At 46.0% G+C, this 22197-nt stretch overlaps 1 protein-coding gene across 7 annotated transcripts in view; it reads left to right on the forward strand.

Moving 5' to 3' along the window:
• LOC137371546 (protein FAM149A-like) overlaps window positions 1-22197 on the forward strand; it is a 140409-nt gene that overhangs the window by 89631 nt on the left and 28581 nt on the right. For all 7 annotated transcript variants that reach the window (XM_068034409.1, XM_068034357.1, XM_068034384.1 and 4 more), the window contains exons 7-8: window positions 1944-2140; window positions 5586-5743. In XM_068034409.1, coding sequence (XP_067890510.1) covers window positions 1944-2140; window positions 5586-5743 — 355 coding nt within the window. The remainder of the gene's footprint in view (window positions 1-1943; window positions 2141-5585; window positions 5744-22197) is intronic.

A 22197-nucleotide genomic window follows, 5' to 3' on the forward strand; every position in this document is an offset into this window, starting at 1 on the left:
TATTCCATCTGCCATGTCTTGTCCACTCACTTAATCTGCCTAAATCCTTTGCAGTTTCTTTGTGTCTCCCTCGCAGTTTACTTTCCAATTTAATTTTATATTGTCAGCAAACTTGGATACATTACACTCGGTCCCCACATCTAAGTCATTGATATAGGGCAGGATTTTATCGTGCCCTTGGAGATGGGAATGGGGGCGAGGGGAGGAGTTTGCATACAAAATGTTATAGGGTGGCGTTCCCAACATCGTCCTGCCTCCTATGCCATTTTGCCTAGGGCGTGGAAGGCCGAGGGCAATTGAGGCCCTTAAGTGACCATTAATTGACCACTTAAGGGCAGCTTCCTACCGCCAATCTGATTTTGCTGAAGTCAGAGGGACCTGCCAACACATGGAGAAATTGCCAGGTGAGACCTGCACCTCTTAGTGGACTAAGAGGGTTTCCCTCATTTGGGGGAATCTGTGGCCCAAAGAAGGCCCCCGATCGTGCCCCATGGCATGAACCCTGTCTACCCTGAACAACAGCACCCCATCCCCTTGCCGAGACCTGCCTGACTGGTCGTGGTGGCCCGACCTTGAGGTCTCCTCCATCTTCACCACTGCAGGCCTCCTGCAGTAGTGGCAGTGGCCACAGCTCCCAGTGGTGCTGCTGGCACCCCTGATTGGCTGGCAGCTCTGGAGGTGTGAGCTTGTCCTTTGAAGAGACAGCGTTCCCGACGGTGGGCAGTTAATTGGCTGCCCACCATGGAATTCCACTGGGGGTCTGACAGAAGGCTGAGGCGGAGTCTCTCCCACCTTCCGGCCTGCTGCCAAAACCCCAGTCACCAGGATAAAATCCAGCCCATAGATTGTAAATGGCTGAGACCCAAACATTGATTCTTGCAGTACCCCATTAGTTACAACCCACCAACCTGAAAATGACCCATTTATTCCTACTCGCTGCTTTCTGTCCGTTAACTAATTCTCAATCCATGTTAATATATTACCACCAATCCCATGAGCCATAATTTTGTGCAATGACCTCATGTGCGCAACTTTATCGAATCTCTGTAGTCACCTCTTTTAAAACCCTAAGGTGTAGGCCATCTGATACTAAGGTTTGTCAGATTTTAGTCCTATTAATTTATCCAGTACTATTTCTTCACTAATACTAGTCTCCATTAGTTTGTCATTTTCTCTAGATCCTTTGTCCCCCCTACTTCCGGAATATCTTCTGTGTCTTCTACCATGAAGACAGATCCAAAATATTTGATTAATGTCTGTGCCATTTCCTTACTATCTATGATAATTTCACTTGTCTCTGCCTGTAAGGGACCAGCATTTATTCTTTCTAATCTCTTCTTTTTTAAATACCTATACAAGTTTTCACAATTTGCTTTTATGTCTCTAGCTAGTTTACTCTCATACCCTGTTTTCTCACTATCAATTTCTTGGTCCTGCTTTGCTGAAGTTTAAAATTCTCCCAATCCTCCGGCTTAGAAATCTTTTTTGCAACATTATGAGCCTCTTCCTTGAATATACTATCTTTAAATTCTCTAGTTAGCCACGATTGGATTATTTTTCCCATGGTGTTTTTATCCTTTAAGGGAATGTGTTGGACTGGGGAGTTTAGTTTTTGAATGGGCCATCTTGAAACCTTTAGAACTAAAACAGGGCAAACACAAGTCTGTTTTACCTACTTGCTTATAATGCAGAGGCATTTGTTATGAAAGTCAAATGAATTTTCCTTAGCCGCACAGAGACATCAGAACGCCAATCATGATTCCTTTCATGTCCTGCTTAATTGTTTTTTATTCGTTCATGGGATGTGGGCTTGGCTGGCTAGGCCAAGGATCAGTTACCACCTGAATTATACAATAAGCTCAGCGATACTGTAGTCCTAAATATCTGTGTATGAAGGGAGGCATGCCTAAGTTCATGTTAGTGCTGCTGTGCTTCAATTACAGTATTAGTGATGATGAGAGTTCGGAACAAAAGGAAGTTCAACTTGCTCGAAGGAGAAATAAACGGGGCATTCCTCCAATTTCTCCCAATGCCTGTATTAAAGATGCTGCATCAGCGGAGATATTTGATGACATCTGGCGGGATATGATCGAAATGTTGGAAGAGCTGATCAGGCAACACTGGGAAAACACCCTTTCAGGTACTGGAGATCAGAGACTCAAAATCTCTTGGTTGATGTTGAGGCGCTTTAAACTATTCTGAATTCATTTTTGAAAATTTGCAGCACAAATTAATTTATTTAAACCCTAAATACTATCAAGAATACAGTTAAACCTGTAATTGCAGTCAACTGTGATCTCTTGTGGTCACATCTTTTGGTCCTGGCCAACTGTAATACAATTCAATAGCTTTTTCTCTATGGTACTCACCTTTTGATTCAATACCACAATCACTTCATCCAGCCAATGTCAAATTGCAGCTACTTAATTCCACCTATCTTAAAAAAAATTAGAGGGATTCCACTATGATTATAAATATTGCCCCATTGGAGGGTCAAAATTCATAAACTGAAGATATTCGGCCAGAATTTACTGTAAGAATAACAGTAAAGCTAATGGTGCTCATCATTATTTATTCACATCGGTCAGCATCTTCACCTGAGCACAGATGAGAAATTAAGATGAAAATCCAGAAGTTGTCCCAGATTCACTGCTTTACCATAAGCTGCACACAAACGGCATCTTGGTTCAGCTCTCCATTTAAATGTATTGAACGGCGTTAAGTTCCTGAACTTGTGTTTACATAGGGACTAAACGCACCACAAAGTCAGGGCTTCTCCATTTCAGTCTAAGTAGCCTTTTTTAAATGTGATAAGTCTTAATTACTGCAAAACAACCTCTCCAGGAGCGAAAATTAATTTTTACAAGTTGAAGTCTCATTCTTTTAGATTTCAATGGTTGTTGGAGACTTTATAAAATTTACTTTCCATCTCTTTTAATTGCATCTTTCTTTCCCCCTCTTTATTTCACTTTCTGTACCTGATTTGGCATTGAATTCACTATTTTAACTGATTTCCTGGTTGAGGCTTGGTGCTGTTCATTAACCATTCTTCAATCTGATTGGTTAAGGCCCCAGATGCTTTGTACAGGGTGCCATGTTGTTGCAGTCTCCCACTTGCAACAATTTGTTGTGCAAAAGCTCATGGAAATTTAACAGGCAAGAGCAAGTCTAAGAAGCAGTGGCCGGTTTTCGTGTGCCGGCTCCAGTAAATTCTGGCCCATCGTCTTCTACCAGGTTAATAAGTTAAAAGGCTCCTTTTCAGGTTAACAGAGGATCTGTGCAGATCAGAGATCCATGCATTGGTGTGGTCGTGACCACCTGGATCTTTTCTTACAGTGGTGACTTCAATGACAGCAATGTAACACACTCGTAGCCGGGCGGTGTGCTCCCACAGTACTTTGATGTTCCATTGTAAATTGATAGGATGAGACTTGTTCCCGCAAATATACATACTGCAACTTTCTAACCTCAGCCAGGGGCTTGCTGATTGGATGCAGCTGAGATGTTTAAAAAGGAAGCAGAATGAGGTGGAAAGGTAGAGCACCATAAGCCTTGAAGTTACTTCAGCTGTGGGATAATAATTGTATAAAAACATTCAACTTGTTCATCTAAAATTCCTTTGTCTGCCATTTTAATTGAGGTATTAGTTCATTTAATATAAATGGGTAAAAACTGCCACTAAAATATGAAATGTGATCTTGTTAAGCAGTTGTATATTTTTATCCCATAACGTAATTACAAGGTCATATAGAAAATTGGACAGCATGTTAACTTGGCTCTTGTTTATCTCCAAATTCACAATGTTAGCAGATGATTAGGCGAGTGCAACCTGCTGAGCATATGGGATTAGGGGAGCGTATGTGAGGAGCTAAACAATAGAGAAAGGCTGTCCTGATACACTCACAGTGTAAGTCCAGCGGGCCACAAATTGGACTGCAACCCAAATATGCTGACAGTTTCAGCAGGGCCTAGTTGGCTGTTGGCCGCTGCCTACTGTAAACAAAGTTACCATCGCAAGAAGTGGACCTTCCATATTCCTCAGCCTGGCAGGCCTTCATTAGGCCTATACACCAGGTGGGACCAAGAATACTAGCTTGTCCAACAGTGCAGGTAAAGCCAACCAGGGGATTCAGGCCTGGATTGTGGCCAGGCTGTTTAAAGAACACAAGTGCTTAGTCTGGAACTCACTGCCTGAAAGGATAGTTGAGGCAGAGACCCTCAACTCATTCAAAAAGAGTCTGGATAGGCACGTCAAGTGCCGTAATCTTCAGGACTACGGTCCAAATGCTGGAAGGTGGGATTAGAATAGGTGGATCATTTTTCGACTGGCACAGACATGATGGGCTAAGTGGCCTCTTTCTGTGCTTTAAACTTTCTATGAGTCTATGATTCTATAAATGTGAGGTGATGCATTTTGGCAAAAGGGATCGGGAGAGACAATATAGACTAAATGGTACAGTTCTAAAGAGTGTTCAGCAACAGAGGAACCTGGGAATTCATGTGCAGTGATCTTTGAAGGAGGCAGGACATATTGAGAGAGTAGTTAGCAAAGCATATGGGATCTTGGGCTTCATAAATAAGGTATTGAATAGAAAAACAGGGACGTTATGCTGAACCTTTTATAAAGCTCTGGTCTGGTCACAACTGGAATATTGCATCCAGTTCTTGTCATCACACTTTAGGAAGGATGTGAGGGTCCTTGAGAGGCTGCAGAGGAGATTTATCAGAATGGTTCCAGGGATGAGGGATTTAAGCTACAAAGTTAGGTTGGAGAAGCTGGGGTTGTTCTCAGAGTAAAGGAGATTGAGGGGAGATTTGATAGAAGGGTACAAGATTATGTCAGGTTTGGATAAGGTAGACAAATAAAAGCTGTTCCCATTAGCTGATGGTACAGGACTAGGGGACACAGATTTAAGGTTTTGGGCAAGAGATGTGGGGGGATGTGAGGAAGAACTTTTTTTATGCAGCGAGTGGGAATGATCTGGAACTCGTTGTCGACAAGGACGGAGGAAGTGGAGGCAATGAATGATTTCAAAAGAAAATTGGATGGGCACTTGATGAGAAATAAACTTGCAGGGCTGTAAGAGATAGAGCAAGAAAATAGGACTGATTGAATTGCTCTGCAGAAAACCAGTATGGACTCGATAGACCAAATAGTGTCTTTCTGTGTCGTTATGACTCTATGGTAGAAATATGACCCACGTAGCGTTTCGAGCTTACAAAATTCTCCTCATTGTGTATGAAGTTTAGGAACTCTTTAATCTCAACTCAGAATACTGGTCAATATACTTATGAATCCCATTGACACTTTTAAAATGGATGCTTAAGGTGATACTCATAAGTTGTAAAAATATTATAACTGCAAAATATGTATTGTGTGATACCTTTTAATAGCTTTAAACACTATATATTAAGCACCTATTTTAGAAATGCCTTTTGTAATTACATTAAAGCTACCGTTGAAGATTAAATGTTTGCACTGTTTGACACAATTCAATTTGGTGAAGGTGGTGCTGCTTCATTCTCTCCCACACAGTGCACTGGATAATTGTTGCCTTTCTTTTTATCACCTATGCTGGCTACAGATGAGGATAAGCAGACAGTGAACATGCGGAGTGCAATAATGAGCAAACTCCCTCATTTTAGTGACTCTCGAATCATTGTAACAAACTATAGCGTTCCACCGTCAAGAGGCTCTGAGACACGTGTCTCGACGTTGGGTACATCCTTCATCCACTCTCAGGTACCATGCCTGTCTGTAATGTGTTATATGTGCAGCTGTGATCATTAAATAGTTGCAGAACTGTCTTTTAAACTGCATGCTAAATGTAGGACAGATTTTAATTGCGATGTGAATCACAAATTATGCATATTGCTAGTTGGCTATCAGAGTTTTCATAAGAGGTATGGAATATCAGAGCCAAGAGGTAATTAATTGCTTAAGCTTTCATAAGACTTCCTGTACCGGTTGACAATTTCGTCGGTAATTTTGTTTGCCCACCGTGAATCTGATTGATACAAAACCAGGAAGGTCCCAAATTCAATCCTTGGGTTAGATTTTCCCCCATGGGCAGGAAAACGAGGCCGGCACTGTTTCTGGGTCCAGACCCCACCCCGGGGAAAACCACCACTCACCTGTGATTTTCCTCAAAGTGGCCAATTAATGGCCAGAGGGCAGGTTTGCCATCCAATTAAGGGTGGCGGGTGGGCTTTTCAAGGCTGGACGGCCTATCAGAGGCTCTTAATTAGGCCTGATGAGGCTGATCGGCTACCCGCAGGCCCGGCCCCCGATCCCGCCTCTGCAAAAATGTCCAGGAGATGGGATGGAGCCCCGGAATCAGCATGATAGGCGGTGTGCTATTTTTTGGCCCTGCCCACCTCTGATCCTGACCCCAGTGGCGGCTGAAAATCCAGCCCCTCAACTTTGCTGGGTGATCATGGACAGGATTTTCTTGGGTAGAATTTTCCTGCATAATTCTGAATCCCCACAGTCAGGCCCAAATTGGGGTCAGAAGCCCGCACTGGCAGGAATTTTATGCACCCTCCCAGGGCGACTTTGGGGATAACATAAAATCAGGTGGGATGGTGTGGGGGGGGGGGAGCCCTGCCACCTTCCCACCTCCACACAAATTAAGCCCAAGTATTAGCCCAGCGGGTTGCTTGCCGGCTCTGGGGGCCCCTTGTTAAAAGGCACTTTGTGCTTGATAGAGGGACCTGACATCAGGAAAGTGGAGCCCTCTGAGAGCCACCCACTTCCCTTGCTGCCGTCAGCACCCTCCACCATGACCCCTACCCCGTAAAACCCCTCCCTCCCTGACTCACCTGTGGCTTGGGTCCAGTGCCTCCGCTGAGTCCAGTACCGGCAGCAGCCATAGCCGCTGTGTTGACGCTGCTCAGTTAAAGAGCTACCAGCCTCTGATTGGCTGGCAGTTCTCAGCAGGCAGGACTTCTGTTCCTGAGATCTTTAATCTCGGGGAAGGCCCATCGCTGTCCTCTTAAGTGCCCACTTGGCACGTAATGTGGCGGGCTTTCCCCAGAGGAGGCGACACAGGGCTCTCGCCGGTGCTTTAGCTGGTGGTTGAGACCCCTGTCACCAAGGTAACATCCTGGCCACTGTGTGCGAAACATCACTCACCTGTGATTTTCCCCGGAGTGGGCAATTAATGGCCGGAGGGTGAGATCGCCATCAATTAAGGAAAACGGCAGCTCTTGAAGCAGGAGGCCAATAGAAGGCTCAATCTCCAGCTTGATAGCAGCAGCAGCAGGATGCCATTGCAGGCAAGTGAGGGAGAAGGTGCCCTCTCTTCAACTTCTTCAAATAGAAAATAGAAAAAAGCCTTTGAAGCTGGGCCACCACTGTGGTGGGGGAGCTCCTCCACAGGGCAGTCTGCAGCTGCTGCTGAACCCAGGCAGACAAGGAGGGCCTCTTAGTCTGTCTGGAACATTGGCCTGCCACCGTCTGCTTCCAGAGGCCGCCTCCAGGCAGCTGTAATGTTCCCCCGCCCCCTGCGGGGATTTGCAGGACCACTGGAAAATTCCAGTCAGCCTCCGACAACAAGCATTAATAGGTCTTTAAGTGGCTCAGTTGGTAACCCGCTGCTTATGGGCTGGCAGCCCTGCCTCCGAGAAAATTACCCGGGGGCGGGTGGAGCCAGGGAACTAGCATGCAGCTCGAAGGCACGAAATTCTGCCCACCTCCATTCCCGTCCCTGGCGGGGCTAAAAATCCAGTCCCTGGTCTCTGGTGGCAGTTGGGCTGTTACCATTGGCTACAGCAACCCTCAGCTAGGAAAGAGAGAAGTTCATCAGGGTTCTCACTCCTAATCAAAACAGGAGACTCCCATAGTGGGTCTGTGTGGCTGTCAGGCAAACACAGGATTAAGCTTGGTTGCAGTGATGCTCTGTGTAAAATGTTTTGCTGACATTCAAGGGTAGAATTTTCCTTCTGGGGGTGGGAAACAGGCGTCAATAGAAAAGTTATGGCACAGAAAGAGGCTATTCGTCCCATCGTGTCTGCACTGGCTGAAAAAATCTAGCTGTCCATTCTTATCCCAACTTCCAGTACCTGGTCTGTAGCCTTGCAGGTTACCGCACTTCAGGTGCAGGTCCAGGTACCTTTTAAATGAGTTGAGGGTTTCAGCTTCCACCACTGATCTGGGCAGTGAATTATAGACACCCACCACTTTCTAATCCTTCTACCAATCACCTTAAATCTGTGCCCCCTGGTAATTGACCTCTCCGCTAGGGGAAGCAGATCCTTCCTGTCCACTCTATCTAGGTCCCTCATAATTTTGTACACCTCAATTAATTCACCCCTCAGCCTCCTCTGTTCTAAGGAAAACAACCCTAGCCTATCCAATCTTTCCTCATAGCTGCAACTTTCAAGCCCTGGCAACATTCTTGTAAATCTCTTCTGTACTCTCTCCAGAGCAATTATGTCCTTCCTGTAATATGGTGACCAGAACTTTACGCAATACTCCAGCTGTGGCCTAACCAGCGTTTTATACAATTCCAGCATTACATCCCTGCTTTTGTATTCTATACCTCGGCCAATAAAGGAAAGCATTCCACATGCCTTCTTCACCACTTTATCAACCTATCCTGCCACCTTCAGGGACCTGTGGACATGCACTCCAAGGTTTCTCACTTCCTCTACGCCTCTCAATAGCCTCCTGTTTATTGTGTATTCCCTTGCTTTGTTTTCCCTTCCCAAATGCAACACCTCACACTTTTGTGGATTGAATTCCATTTGCCACTTTTCCACCCACTCAACCAAACTATTGATATCATTCTGGAGTCTGCAGCTATTCTCTTCACTATCAATTACACCGCCAATTTTTGTGTCATCTGCAAATTTCCAAATCATGCCTCCCACATTTAAGTCCAAACCATTAATATATACCACGAACAGTGAGAGACCCAACACTGAATGCCACTGGAAACCACTTGCCATTCGCAAAAACATCTGTCGACCATTACCCTTTGTTTCCTGTCACTGAGCCAATTTTGGATCCAACTTGCCATATTCCCCTGTATCCCATGGGCTTTTACTTTTCCGACCAGTCTGCCATGTGCGACCTTGTCAAATGCCTTACTAAAAATCCATATAGACAACCTCCACTGCACTACCCTCATCAATCCTCATTGTTACTTTCTCAAAAAATTCAATTAAGTTAGTAAGACATGACCCTACTTTAACAAATCCGTGCTGACTATCCCTGATTAATCTGTGCCTTTCTAAGTGACAGTTTATCCTATCTTTCAGAATTGATTCTAATAATTTTCCCACTACTGAGGTCAGACTGACCGGCCTATAACTATTTGGTCTATCCCTCACACCCTTTTTAAACAATGGTACAACATTCGCAGACCTCCAGTCCTCTGGTACCTCTAGTGAGGATTTGAAAATGATCCTCAGAGCATCCATTATTTCCACCCTGGCTTCCTTTAACAGCCTGAGATTCATTCCACCCAGCCCTGGTGATTTATCTACTTTCAAGGATGTCAGACCCTCTAGTACTTCCTCTCTCATTACGCTGATCGTATCTAATATTTCACATTCCTCTTCTTTAACTACAATGTCTGCACCATCCCTCTCCTTTGTGAAGACAGAGATAAAGTACTCATTAAGAACCCTGCCCACATCCTCTGCATCCACGCATAAGTTATCTTGTACATCTCTGATAGGCCCTACCCTTTCCTTAGTTAGCCTCTTGCTCTTAATGTATTGATAAAATATCTTTCAGTTTACCTTGATTTTACCTTCCAATATTTTTTTCATGTCCTCTCTTGGCTATCCTAATTTCCTTTTATACTTCACCTCTGCACTTTCTATACTCCACAAGGCTATCTAAAGTATTAAATTTTTTGTGACTGTCATAAGTTTTCTTTTTCTGTTTTATCTTACCCTGTATGCTTCTAGATAACCAGGGGGCTCTAGATTTGGCAGTACCACCCTTTTGCTTTGTGGGGACATGTTTACACTGTGCCCATACAATCTCGCTTTTGAATGCCTCCCACTGGTTTGTCATTGATTTTTCTTCAAGTAGCTGCATCCAGTCCACTTTCGCCAGATCACTTCTCAGCTTCGTAAAATTTGCCTTCCCCCAATTTAGAAATTTTACTCCTGTTCTGTCTTTGTCCTTTTCCAATATAATGCTAAATCTAACTGTATTATGGTCACTATCTCCAAAATGGTCACCCACTGCTACTTCATTCACGTGCCCAGCTTCATTTCCAAAGACTAAATCTAGAATTATGCCCCCTCTCATAGGGCTTGTTATGTGCTGTTCAAGAATTTTGTACCCTTCACACTGGATCGCAGTTGATGTTAGAGTAGTTGAAATCCCCAACTATAATTGCCCTTTGTTTTTGCACTTAGTCATTTGCTGACATTTTTGTTCTTTTATCTCCCTCTCACTATTTGGGAGCCTATAGTACGCTGCTAGTCATGTATCTGTCCCTTTGATGATTTGATGATGATGGCCTTATTTGATGATTTATTTAGCATATCTTACCTCTCACAGCTGTAATTGTTTCTTTAACCAATAATGCTACACCCCCTCCTTTTTTACCCCCTCTCTATCTTACCTATCATATTCAGGGATGTTGAGCTGCCATTTTTACCCCTCTTTAAGCCAAGTTTCCGTTATAGCAATGATATTTTGCTGCCATGTGTATATCTGTGCCCTCAGCTCATAGGCTTTATTTGCTACACTCCTTGCATTTAACAGTGCCAAATTCCTGTACTGCACACATTTTAACCTTTGCTTCTTCTGTCTTTCAGAGTCACTCACTAATTTCCTGACTTTTCCTGCTCTGAATTTGTTCTATCTGAGACTGTGCTCAGGTCCCCATCCCCCTGCCAATCTAGTTTAAACCATCCCCAAAAGCATGAGCAAACCTTCCTGCAAGGCTATTCGTCCCAGTCCTGTTCAGGTGTAGACCATCCGACTTGTATCCAGAACCAGTTCCAATGCTGAAATCTGAAACCCTCCCTCCTGCACCATCTTTCCAGCCACGCATTCATCTGGTGTTTTCTCCTATTTCTATACTCACTAGCATGTGGCCTTGGAAGTAATCAGGAGATTACTACCTTTGAGGTCCTGCTTGCTAATCTTTTTCCTGACTCCCTAAACTCAGCCTGTAGGACCTCATCTCTTCTTCTGCCTCTAGTCGGGACTGCTTCCAGGTCCCGATCCCATCCCCCCGGGGGAAGCAGACACAGCCCCCGATTTTCATGGGGATGGCCTGCTAATTGTCTAGAAGGCAGGTTGGGTGGCCAATTAGTGGCCACGGGGGCAGGAACAGAGTTGGAACTGAAAGGGAGCGGATGCAATTTAAACAGACCACAGCAGCCATTGCTGTGGCTGCCGTTTCATTGTATTACCTGCGAGTGGACAGGTGGCTCAGGAGAGGCAGAGGCCTGGAACCCAGTGCAGAGCAGCCCCTCGTTTCACGGATGAGGACCTGGAGGCCCTCCTCGAGACAATGAGGGAGAGGAGGGAGGTCCTCTTCTCGGAGGTGGAAGGAGAAGGCCACCCTCCCACACCAAGCAGGTTGCCGTCATTGTGAGCAGACGGAGTGTGGTTTGCAGAACCTGGGTCCAGCATAGGAAGAGATTCAATGATCTGATTTGCTTTGGCAAGGTGAGTGCAATGCCAAACCCTCAGAACAGGCCTCTGGGTATTCACCCTCCAGTAGGCACTCCAGGTGAGGAACCTCAGGGAGCATGCTGCTCCTGAACATGGAAGGAATGTGTGCCCAGGATACTTACTGACCCCTCAGAATGGCTCAGAACCATGGTGCTGCTGAGGACCTTCCAGCACTGAAACATGCAGCTTCTAATGACTAGGAGTAGTCAGCATTGACCATAGCCCCCAACAGTGCCTTATCTCACTCTCTTTTGTCCTCACAGAAGAAATGGTCTCATAATGCCCAGACGGGAGGAGGAGTTCCCCACCCACATGTTATCACCACCATGGAGGAGAGAGCCATGGACCTCGCCAGGGTCGAGGACCATGGGAAGTTGGGCAAGGCAAAACGGGCATCCGTGGTGGAGATAGCAATTAGAAAGTGCAATGCGTTCATTAAGGGGATGCATTGCATTCCATCCTGACTGACTGCATACTGAAGACTGAATAGCATTGGGAAGCCTGAGCACTGCAGAGGCCTCTGCTCTCCAAGGCTAGTTCTCATGATCTCATCTTGTGTCTCCCACAGGTGCTGATATCAAGGCAATTAGACCAACTCTTTCACCATCACCAGGCCAAGCACAGCCAAAGCAGAGCTCAGAAGAGGCACTGTCACACCTTACAAGCACACCCTCCACCAGCGCAGATACAATCACCTTGGTGGGTCCTCCCATGCATTTAGATAGGGTGACACTAGGTGATGAGCATGTCACTAGTGTGCAGGAGGAAGTGACAGAGGCATTACCTAATGGAGGAGGGGGGACAGTCACATCCTTGCTCAGCTGGGCACAGATGCAGGGCCTCAGGGGTCACAGGAAAGGAGGCCCTACCTAGACCAGTAGCAACAGATGTGCTCCCACATGTCAGAGTTCCCTGAGGCAGTGCTGGGTCATGGGAAGAGAATGGAGGAGTCCATCCAGCTCGTGTGCCACAGTGGTTCAGAACTTTGAGCACATGAGCTCCTTCATTGAGACAGTGGCCAACCTCATGGAAAGCCATGTGTGGCAACACATAGAGTGCATGCAGGAACTGCACTTTGATGTACACAGGATGCATTGCCACACTATGTAGCCTTAACTGGTCAGTGCTGCTGATGGTGCAGGGATGTTTGGCGGGGAGGCCTGGTGCACCCCATTTGATGTTCCCCTCCAGCCATCTGGAGCATCAGCCAAGGGCTGAGGCACTAACTGAGGACGATGAGGGTGCCACCCCTCATGGGGAACCATCAGCATCAGTGGCTTTCTTGGCCCTCTGATTGAGGGACCGTCTATTCAGCAGGGCCCAGTGATGCAGGCTGCCCCTACAATAATGCTGTGCAGCAGCCTCTGGAGATGCTCTGACTTGCACCTCCTCCACAAGAACGACTGCCACGTGCATCTCAGCCATGAGAAGCAACAAGCTGCCTCCACTTCCTCCAAGGCCACCGGGGGTGGACTGCGAAGAAGTGGCTGAGAGCAGAGGCCACTGCGTTGGGCAGAGCACTCAGTGGTCACTATCACTTGTAAATGTGTACTTTTTATCTTTTGGAGCACCAGTAAATATCGATACCTGAAGCCAGACATGTGAGCCTCCTTTTATTAAAGGTGGTACCAGAGAAGAGGGATGAAAGGGAATAAACGTCTGTGAATGGTAACAATGAAACTTCTGGGCAAATGGTCTTCCTTCATTGGCGGTAAGAGTTGAGCTGTTCCAGGCTGCGTTTTCAATGGACATGTTCTCACAGGCAGTTCAAAGTGAGTTCCAGACCACGCCATTCCTCCTGGGTCAGAGGGGCTCAGCTGAAACATTCCTGAACCAGATGATCCCTGACATTCATGGCAACCTGATGAGACCCTACCCGTGCAGTCGGGGCACCTCTGTGTTCTGCGTCCTCGTCCTTGTCTTCTTCACCATTCAGTGCTTCACCATTTTCAAGGTCCATACCTCTCTGAAGACCATCATCAGTTGCACCCATGTGGCCATCAAGGCACCAACTGACCACTCAATGAGAGTCACTAACAGATAAGCCTTCCACTCCCTGAATGTTCAACCTGTTTGCGACCACAACAAGAGCTTCCTGCATGTGTGCGCTTGCTTTTCTGGCAGCTGTCATGTCTCCTTCATCCTCCACAAATCCAGGCTGCCACTGCTCTTCATTTCATCCCCAAACTATGTGGATGGATTCTAGAGGACGAGGGATATCCCTTGAAGAGATGGTGGGACAGAGGTGCGATAACGCAGCCATCTGCTCACTAGGACAACCAATGAGCAGACCATCAGGCTTCTGAAGATGCGGTTCTGGTGTCTCGACCGGTCGGGTGGTGCCCTGTACTACACTGCTATAAGGGTCTCTCGCATGGTGGTGGTCTGCTGTAACATGGGGGAATCCAGCAATTGAGGTGAAACCCACTGCCCTCTGCACCTGCGAGGCTGCATCTGTCTGAAATTTTATGTACCACCCAGCTATCGCAAAGAGGGCATCAGTAATGTAAGATGCATTGGTGTGCAGCTGCTTGCAAAACACCATCAAGTGTTAATGGTATATCAACTGTGTTTAATTATATGCAGTTGGAGGGCATTAATTGGGGTTTCACTTGAGCACATATAAAGAGACACTAATTGAAACTGTGGTAAGGTTGAGTTAGGTGGTATATGCTTGTAATTTTTTGCTCTGTAAATAAATGTAAGACTGAGTAAAGATTGGCTCCAGTATCATCCATCACCAACTGGCTTCCCAGAATAGAACACCAAGGTCTGCAGCTGCTCCTTGGAAGGAGTCAGATGCGAAGAAGTCCAAGGCTGCAATGGTTTTGATGGCTATTGGCAGGGCATGGCAAGCAGTGCTGGGAGGTCTGAGGTCTTCTACGAAGAGGGCACAAATATCTGTGACCATTTGCCTGGACAGGCACAGTCTCCTCCAGTACTGTTTCTCAGTTATCTTGAGGTAGCTCTTTCTTCAGCAGTGGATCCTATTCTGAGGGTATGGCCTCTGTTGCTTTGCTGCCCTCCTGATGTCTAGGGCTCAGGCCTTGGTATGGAGGATGTTGCTCCTCATTGCCACTGAACCCAAATCTGAGTTGTTCTCCCATTGTCGGTTGCTGCCTTCCTTGTGCTCAGGTAGCCTCCCACTTTTGGCTGGAAGGCTTGCCCCATGATACCAGGAAGGTGACGATACTCTGCGCTGCCTGTGTGCTTGCTGTCCACTCCCGCAGCCTCTGCTGTCCCTATAGCAACTGTGTGCCAATGGCTGAGTCCCCCTCTGTGCCGTTCTCCCTTTCGTGGGGTCCACCTAATTTGTAGGAGTAGCCATGACTGGCTCCCTGCTGCGTTGCCATCTCCATCCACCTGGTCTTCCTCAGACACCATGTGCAGCCTGTGCACCCCTACCAAAATCAGAACATGGCCCACAATGAGCTCTTTAATACCTTGATTGGTATAATTACCGACCAGGCGGGTTCTTGGGGCCAGTGCCGGAAATGGAGACAGGAAAGCAGCATGCCAGCTAGCACCAGTATTTTTATCCCCTCCTTCCCCCCACCTCTCCCCCATTCCCTCCCGGCAGGATCTCAAAATCCTGCCCTCACTCGCTTGGCTGAACTGTGCAAATAGCACTTAGCCAGATACTAGAATACAGCTGGTATCCATGGAATTGGTGTAGGTCAGCAATTTCAGCAGACTTGAATCCAGACAACTTAAATGTCCCTTGTTAGGGTTGAATCTGGATTCAAATGATTCATGCTCCTACTTTAAAAAATTGTCAACAGGAGTCCCCTGTGGCCATCCCCCTCTCTAACAGATATACTGTTTTATATACTGTTGTGGGGGATGACCTCCCAGGGGAAAGCAGCAACAGCTAAGTTTGTGGCACCACGGAGGGTTCTGCTGCACAGCAGGGGAGGAAAAGGGTTGGTAGAGCTATAGTGATAGGGGATTCTATCATAAGGGGTGCAGATAGGCGTTTCTGTGGCCACAAATGAGGCTCCAGGATGGTATGTTGCCTCCCTGGTGCCAGGGTCAAGGATGTCTCGGAGCGGCTGCAGGACATTCTGAAAGGGGAGGGTGAGCAGCCAGAGGTCATGGTCCATATTGGTACTAACGACATAGGCAGGAAAAGAGATGAGGTCCTACAAAGTGAATATAGGGAGTTCGGCAGAAGGTTAAAAAGCAGGACCTCTAGGGTTGTAATCTCAGGATTACTCCCTGTGCCATGTGCGAGTGAGGGTAGGAATAGGAGGATTAGGCAAATGATGCATGGCTGAGGAGCTGCTGTAGGCGGGAGGGTTTCAGCTACTTGGATCGTTGGGATGTCTTCTGGTGCAGAGGCGAGTGTACAAGAAGGACGGGTTGTATCTAAACTGGAGTGGGACCAAAATCCTTGCAGGGAGGTTTGCTAGCACTACTCGGGAGGGTTTAAACTAGTCTTGCAGTGGGGTGGGACCCAAAGTAGTAGTCTCTCAGATGAGGTAGTTGAGGCAAATTTAGAGGTTAAAGCAAGCAAGTCCAGTAGGCAGGCCGAGCAGGGGCAGGACAGGGAGCGTGGAAGGTCTGGTAGGCTAAACTGCATTTACTTTAATGCAAGAATCCTTACAGGGAAGGCAGATGAACTCAGAGCATGGATCAGTACATGGGATTGTGATATTATAGCTATTACAGAAACGTGGTTGAGGGATGGGCAGGACTGGCAGCTCAATGTTCCGGGGTACCGATCTTTCCGGCGTGACAGAGGTGGAGGTAAGAGAGGAGGGGGAGTTGCACTATTGATTAGGGAGGACATCACGGCAGTACTTAGAGAGGATATCCCAGGGGGAATGTCCAGCAAAGCCATATGGGTAGAACTTAGAAATAAGAAAGGGGTGATCACATAGATGGGATTATACTATAGGCCCCCCAATAGTCAGAGTGAAGTGGAGGAGCATTTTTGTAGGGAAATCACAGATAGGTGTAGGAATTATAGGGTTGTAATAGTAGGTGATTTTAACTTCCCTAATATTGACTGGGACTGCCTTAGTGCTAAGGGATCAGATGGGGAAGAATTTGTTAAGTGTGTCCAGGATAGTTTTCTGAAGCAGTATGTGGATGGCCCTTCTAGAGAAGTGGCTACACTCGACCTCCTCTTAGGAAATGAGGCTGGGCTGGTGGTTGATATGTCAATGGGGGAGCACTTTGGGACCAGTGACCATAACTCTTATTAGCTTCAAGATAGTTATGGAAAAGGATAGGACTGGTCCTCAGGTTGAAGTCTTAAATTGGGGGAAGGCTAATTTCAATGGCATCAGACAGGAACTCTCAAAAGTTGAATGGGAGAGGCTGTTTACAGGTAAATGGACGTCTGGCAAGTGGGAGGCTTTTAAAAGTGAGATAGGAAGAGTTCAGGGCCGGCATATTCCTGTAAGATGGAAGGGCCTGGCTGGCAAGTTTAGGGAACCTTGGTTGATGAGGGATATTGAGGGTCTGGTCAGGATAAAGAAGGAGGCATATGTCAGGTATAGGCAGCTGGGATCGAGCGGGTCCCTCGAGGAGTATAGGGGATGTAGGAGTACACTGAAGAAGGAAATTAGGAGGGCGAAAAGGGGCCATGAGATTTCCCTGGCAGATAAGATAAAGGAGAATCCTAAAAGATTCTCTAAGTATATTAAGAGTAAAAGGGTAACTCGGGAGAGAGTAGGTCCCCTTAAGGATCAGTGTGGCAATCTATGTGTGGAGCCACGGGAAATGGGCGAGGTCTTAAATGAACATTTCTCATCCGTATTTACCGTGGAGAAGGTCATGGAAGCTAGTGAGTTCAAGGGAGGGAACACCAATATCCTGGAGCATATCAACATTACAAAAGAGGAGGTGTTGGAGGTTTTGAAGCGCATTAAGGTGGATAAATCCCCAGGGCCTGACCAGGTGTATCCTAGGATGCTCTGGGAAGCAAGGGAGGAGATTGCTGGGGCCCTGGCAGAGATTTTTGTATCATCATTAGCCACGGGTGAGGTACCGGAAGACTGGAGGATCGCTAATGTTGTGCCTTTATTTAAGAAGGGCAGCAGGGATAAGCCAGGGAACTACAGTTCGGTGAGCCTTACATCAGTGGTGGGAAAGTTATTGGAATGGATTCTGAGAGACAGGATTTATATGCATCTGGAAAGGCATGGTCTGATTAGGGATAGTCAGCGTGGCTTTGTGCGTAGGAAATCATGTCTTACGAATTTGATTGAGTTTTTCGAGGAGGTAACCAAGAGGATTGACGAGGGCAGGGCGATGGACGTTGTCTACATGGACTTTAGCAAGGCCTTTGACAAGGTCCCACATGGTAGCCTGGTCCAGAAGGTTCGAACACATGGGATCCAGGGTGAGCTAGCAAATTGGATACAAAATTGGCTTGGTGATAGGAGGTAGAGGGTGGTAGTGGAGGGTTGTTTTTCAGATTGGAGGCCGGTGACCAGTGGTGTGCTACAGGGATTGGTGCTGGGCCCTCTGTTGTTTGTCATATATATCAATGACTTGGATGTGAATGTAAGGGACATGATTAGTAAGTTTGCAGATGACACCAAAATTGGTGGCATAGTGGACAGTGAAGAATGTTGTTTAAGGTTACAACAGGATATAGATCAACTGAGAAAGTGGGCAAGGGAGTGGCAAATGGAATTTAACGCAGACAAGTGTGAAGTGATGCATTTTGGGAAGTTAAACCAGGGCAGGACATATACAGTGAATGGCAGGGCCCTGGGGAGTGTTCTTGAGCAGAGAGACCTTGGGGTGCAAGTACCTAGTTCCCTGAAAGTGGCAACACAGGTAGACAGGGTGGTGAAGAAGGTGTATGGCATGCTTGCCTTCATCGGCGGAGGCATTGAGTACGAGAGTTGGGACGTCATGTTACAATTGTACATAATGTTGGTTAGGCCGCATTTGGACTATTGTGTGCATTCCTGGTCGCTGTACTACAGGAAAGATGTGGTTAAGTTAGAGAGGGTGCAGAAAAGATTCACAAGGATGTTGCCTGGTTTGGAGGGCTTGAGTTATAAAGAGAGATTGGATAGGCTGCGTCTGTTTTCCCTGGAGCGAAGGAGGCTGAGAGGGGACATGATAGAGGTATATAAAATGATGAGAGGCATAGATAGGGTAGATAGCCAGAGTCTGTTTCCCATGGTAGGTGTGACTAAAACTAGAGGGCATAGATTTAAGGTGAGAGGGAGGAGGTTTAAAGAGGATCAAAGGGGTAAATTTTTCACACAAAGAATAGTGGCTATCTGGAATGAGCTACCAGAGGAGGTGGTGGAGGCAGGAACAGTAGTAACATTTAAGAGGCATCTGGACAGGTACTTGAATGAGCAAGGCATAGAGGGATATGGAATTAATGCAGGCAGGTGGAATTAGTATAGATAGGCATTATGGTCGGCATGGATGCGGTGGGACGAAGGGCTTGTTTCTATGTTGTACGACTCTATGACTCTATAACTGCATTATGAAATATCAGACCACAAAGAGAACCAAGCCTAAAAAGAGCACAGTTTTATACTTGTTGCTTTTCATTAAATTGTATCAAACAGAACAAAATACTCATGTGTTTAAATGGTTTTGAAATCTTCCTTACTATTATTACTCATAAAATTCCTCATAGCAAGGGCCCACATTGACATTCTTCACATGTCAGAAAGGTACAGCGATAATCACGGGGGATTTTAATCTACATATAGACTGGAAAAATCAGATGGGCAAAGGTAGCCTAGATGAGGAATTCATAGAACGGGATAGTTTCGGGATAGTTTCTTAGAACAGCATGTTCTGCAGCCAACCAAAGAGCAGGCTATACGAAATCTAGTATTGTGCAACGAGATAGGATTAATTGATGACCTCATAGTGAAGGCATCCCGAGGTTGCAGCTATCATAATACGATTGAATTTTACATTCAGTTTGAGGAAGAGAAGAATGGGTCCAAGACTAGTATTTTAAACTTAAATAAGGGTAATTATGAGGGCATGAAAGCAGAGCTAGCTAAATTGTACTGGCAAATCAGGTTAAGGGAGCGGTCAATCGAGATGCAGTGGCAGACATTTAAGGGGATATTTCAGAATACACAGAATAGATACATTCCAAAGAGAAAGAAAAATTTCAAGTGGAGGACCCAGTATCCGTGGTTAACTATAAAGGTTAAAGATAGTATCAAATTTAAAGAAAAAGCATATAATTGCGCAAAGGTAGGTTGCAGGTCAGACGATTGGACAGAGTATAAAGAACAGCAAAGAATGACTAAAAGATTGATAAGAAGGAAAATGTTAGAGTCGGAGAGAAAACTAGCTAGAAATATAAAAACTGATAGTAAGTTTCTATAAATATTTAACAAGTAAAGAGTTAACAAAGTGAGCATTGGACCTATATAAAGTGAGTCTGGGGAAAGAATAAGGGAAAATGGGAGATGGCAGATGAATTTGAACAGGTATTTTGCATTTGTCTTCACTATACAGGGTACAAGTAACGTCCCAAGAATAGCTGTAAATCAGGAAATGGAAGGAGGGAGGAACTCAAGAAAATTACAATCACCAGGGAAGGGGAAATGAGCAAATTGTTGGAGCTGTGGGCTGACAAGTCCCCCGGTCCTGATGGACTTCATCCTAGGGTCCTAAAGAAATAGGTAGTGAGATAGTTGACGCATTGGTTTTAATTTTCTACAATTCCTTAGATTCGGGGAAGGTTTCATTAGATTGGAAAATAGCGAATGTACTTCCTTTATTCCAAAAGGGTGAAAGACAGAAAGCAAGAAACTACAGGCCAGTTAGCTTAACGCCTGTCTTAGGGAAAAAGTTAGAAGCTATGATTAAAGATGTTCTGGCGGGGCACTTAGAAAAATTCAGGGTAATCAGGCAGAGTCAACATGGTTTTGTGAATGGGAAATCATGTGTAGCTAATTTATTGGAGTTCTTTGAAGAAGTAACATGCTGTCGATAAAGGGGAACTGGTGGTGCATTGTACTTATATTTCCAGAAGGTATTTGATAAGGTGTCACATCAAAGATTATTGCAGAAAATAAATGCTCATGGTATGGGGGTAATATATTGGCATGGATAGAAGATTGACTAGTTAACAGGGAACAGGGAGTAGGCATAAATGAGTCATTTTCTGGTTGGCAAGACGTAACGAGTGGTGTGCCACAGGGATCAGTGCCGGGGCCTCAACTTTTTACAATTTATATAAATGACTTGGATGAAGGGAGCAAAGGTATTGTTGCTAAATTTGCTGATAACACAAAGATACGTAGGAAAGTAAGTTGTGAAGTCTTCACATTGAGGATACCATCCATCGTGTTGTCTGGCACTATGACTGTGCTAAGTGGGATAGATTTCGAACAGATCTAGCAATGCAAAACTGGGCATCCATGAGGCGCTGTGGGCCATCAGCAGCAGCAGAATTGTACTCAACCACAATCTGTAACCTCATGGCCCGGCATATCCCCCACTCTACCATTACCATCAAGCCAGGAGACCAACCCTGGTTCAATGAAGAGTGCAGGAGGAGGTGCCAGGAGCAGCACCAGGCAAACCTCAAAATGAGGTGTCAACCTGGTGAAGCTACAACCCAGGACTACTTACATGCCAAACTGCATAAGCAGCATGCAATAGACAGAGCTAAGCAATCCCATAACCAACAGATCAGATCTAAGCTCTGCAGTCCTGCCACATCCAGTCGTGAATGGTGGTGGACAATTAAACAACTAACTGGAGGAGGTGGTTCCACAAATATCCCCATCCTCAATGATGGGGGAGCCCAGCACATCAGTGCGAAAAATAAGGCAGAAGCATTTGCAACAATCTTCAGCCAGAAGTGCCGAGTTGATGATCTATGTATTCCCCCTCCTGAAGTCCCCAGCATTACATATGCCAGACTTCAGCCAATTCAATTCACTCCCCGTGATATCAAAAAACGACTAAAGGCACTGGATACTGCAAAGGCTATGGGTCCTGACAATATTCCGGCAATAGTACTGAAGATCTGTGCTCCAGAACTTTCCGCACCCCTAGCCAAGCTGTTCCAGTACAGCTACAACACTGGTATCTACCCGGCAATGTGGAAAATTGCCCAGGTATGTCCTGCACACAAAAAGCAGGACAAGTCCAGCCCGGCCAATTACCACCCCATCAGTCTACTCTCAATCATCAGTAAAGTGATGGAAGGTGTCATCAACAGTGCCATCAAGCAGCACTTGCTTTGCAATAACCTGCTTAGTGATGCTCAGTTTGGGTTCCGCCAGGGCCACTCAGCTCCTGACCTCATTACAGCCTTGGTTCAAACATGGACAAAAGAGCTGAACTCAAGAGGTGAGGTGAGAGTGACTGCCCTTGACATCAAGGCAGCATTTGACCGAGTATGGCATCAAGGATCCCTAGCAAAACTGGAATCAATGGGAATCAGGGGGAAAACTCTCTGCTGGTTGGAGTCATACCTAGCGCAAAGGAAGATGGCTGTGGTTGTTGGAGGTCAATCATCTGAGCTCCAAAACATCACTGCAGGAGTTCCTCAGGGTAGTGTCCTAGGCCCAACCATCTTC

The sequence above is a fragment of the Heterodontus francisci genome, chromosome 1, assembly GCF_036365525.1.
Source record: "Heterodontus francisci isolate sHetFra1 chromosome 1, sHetFra1.hap1, whole genome shotgun sequence".
In the NCBI taxonomy this organism is placed as follows: Eukaryota; Metazoa; Chordata; class Chondrichthyes; order Heterodontiformes; family Heterodontidae; genus Heterodontus; species Heterodontus francisci.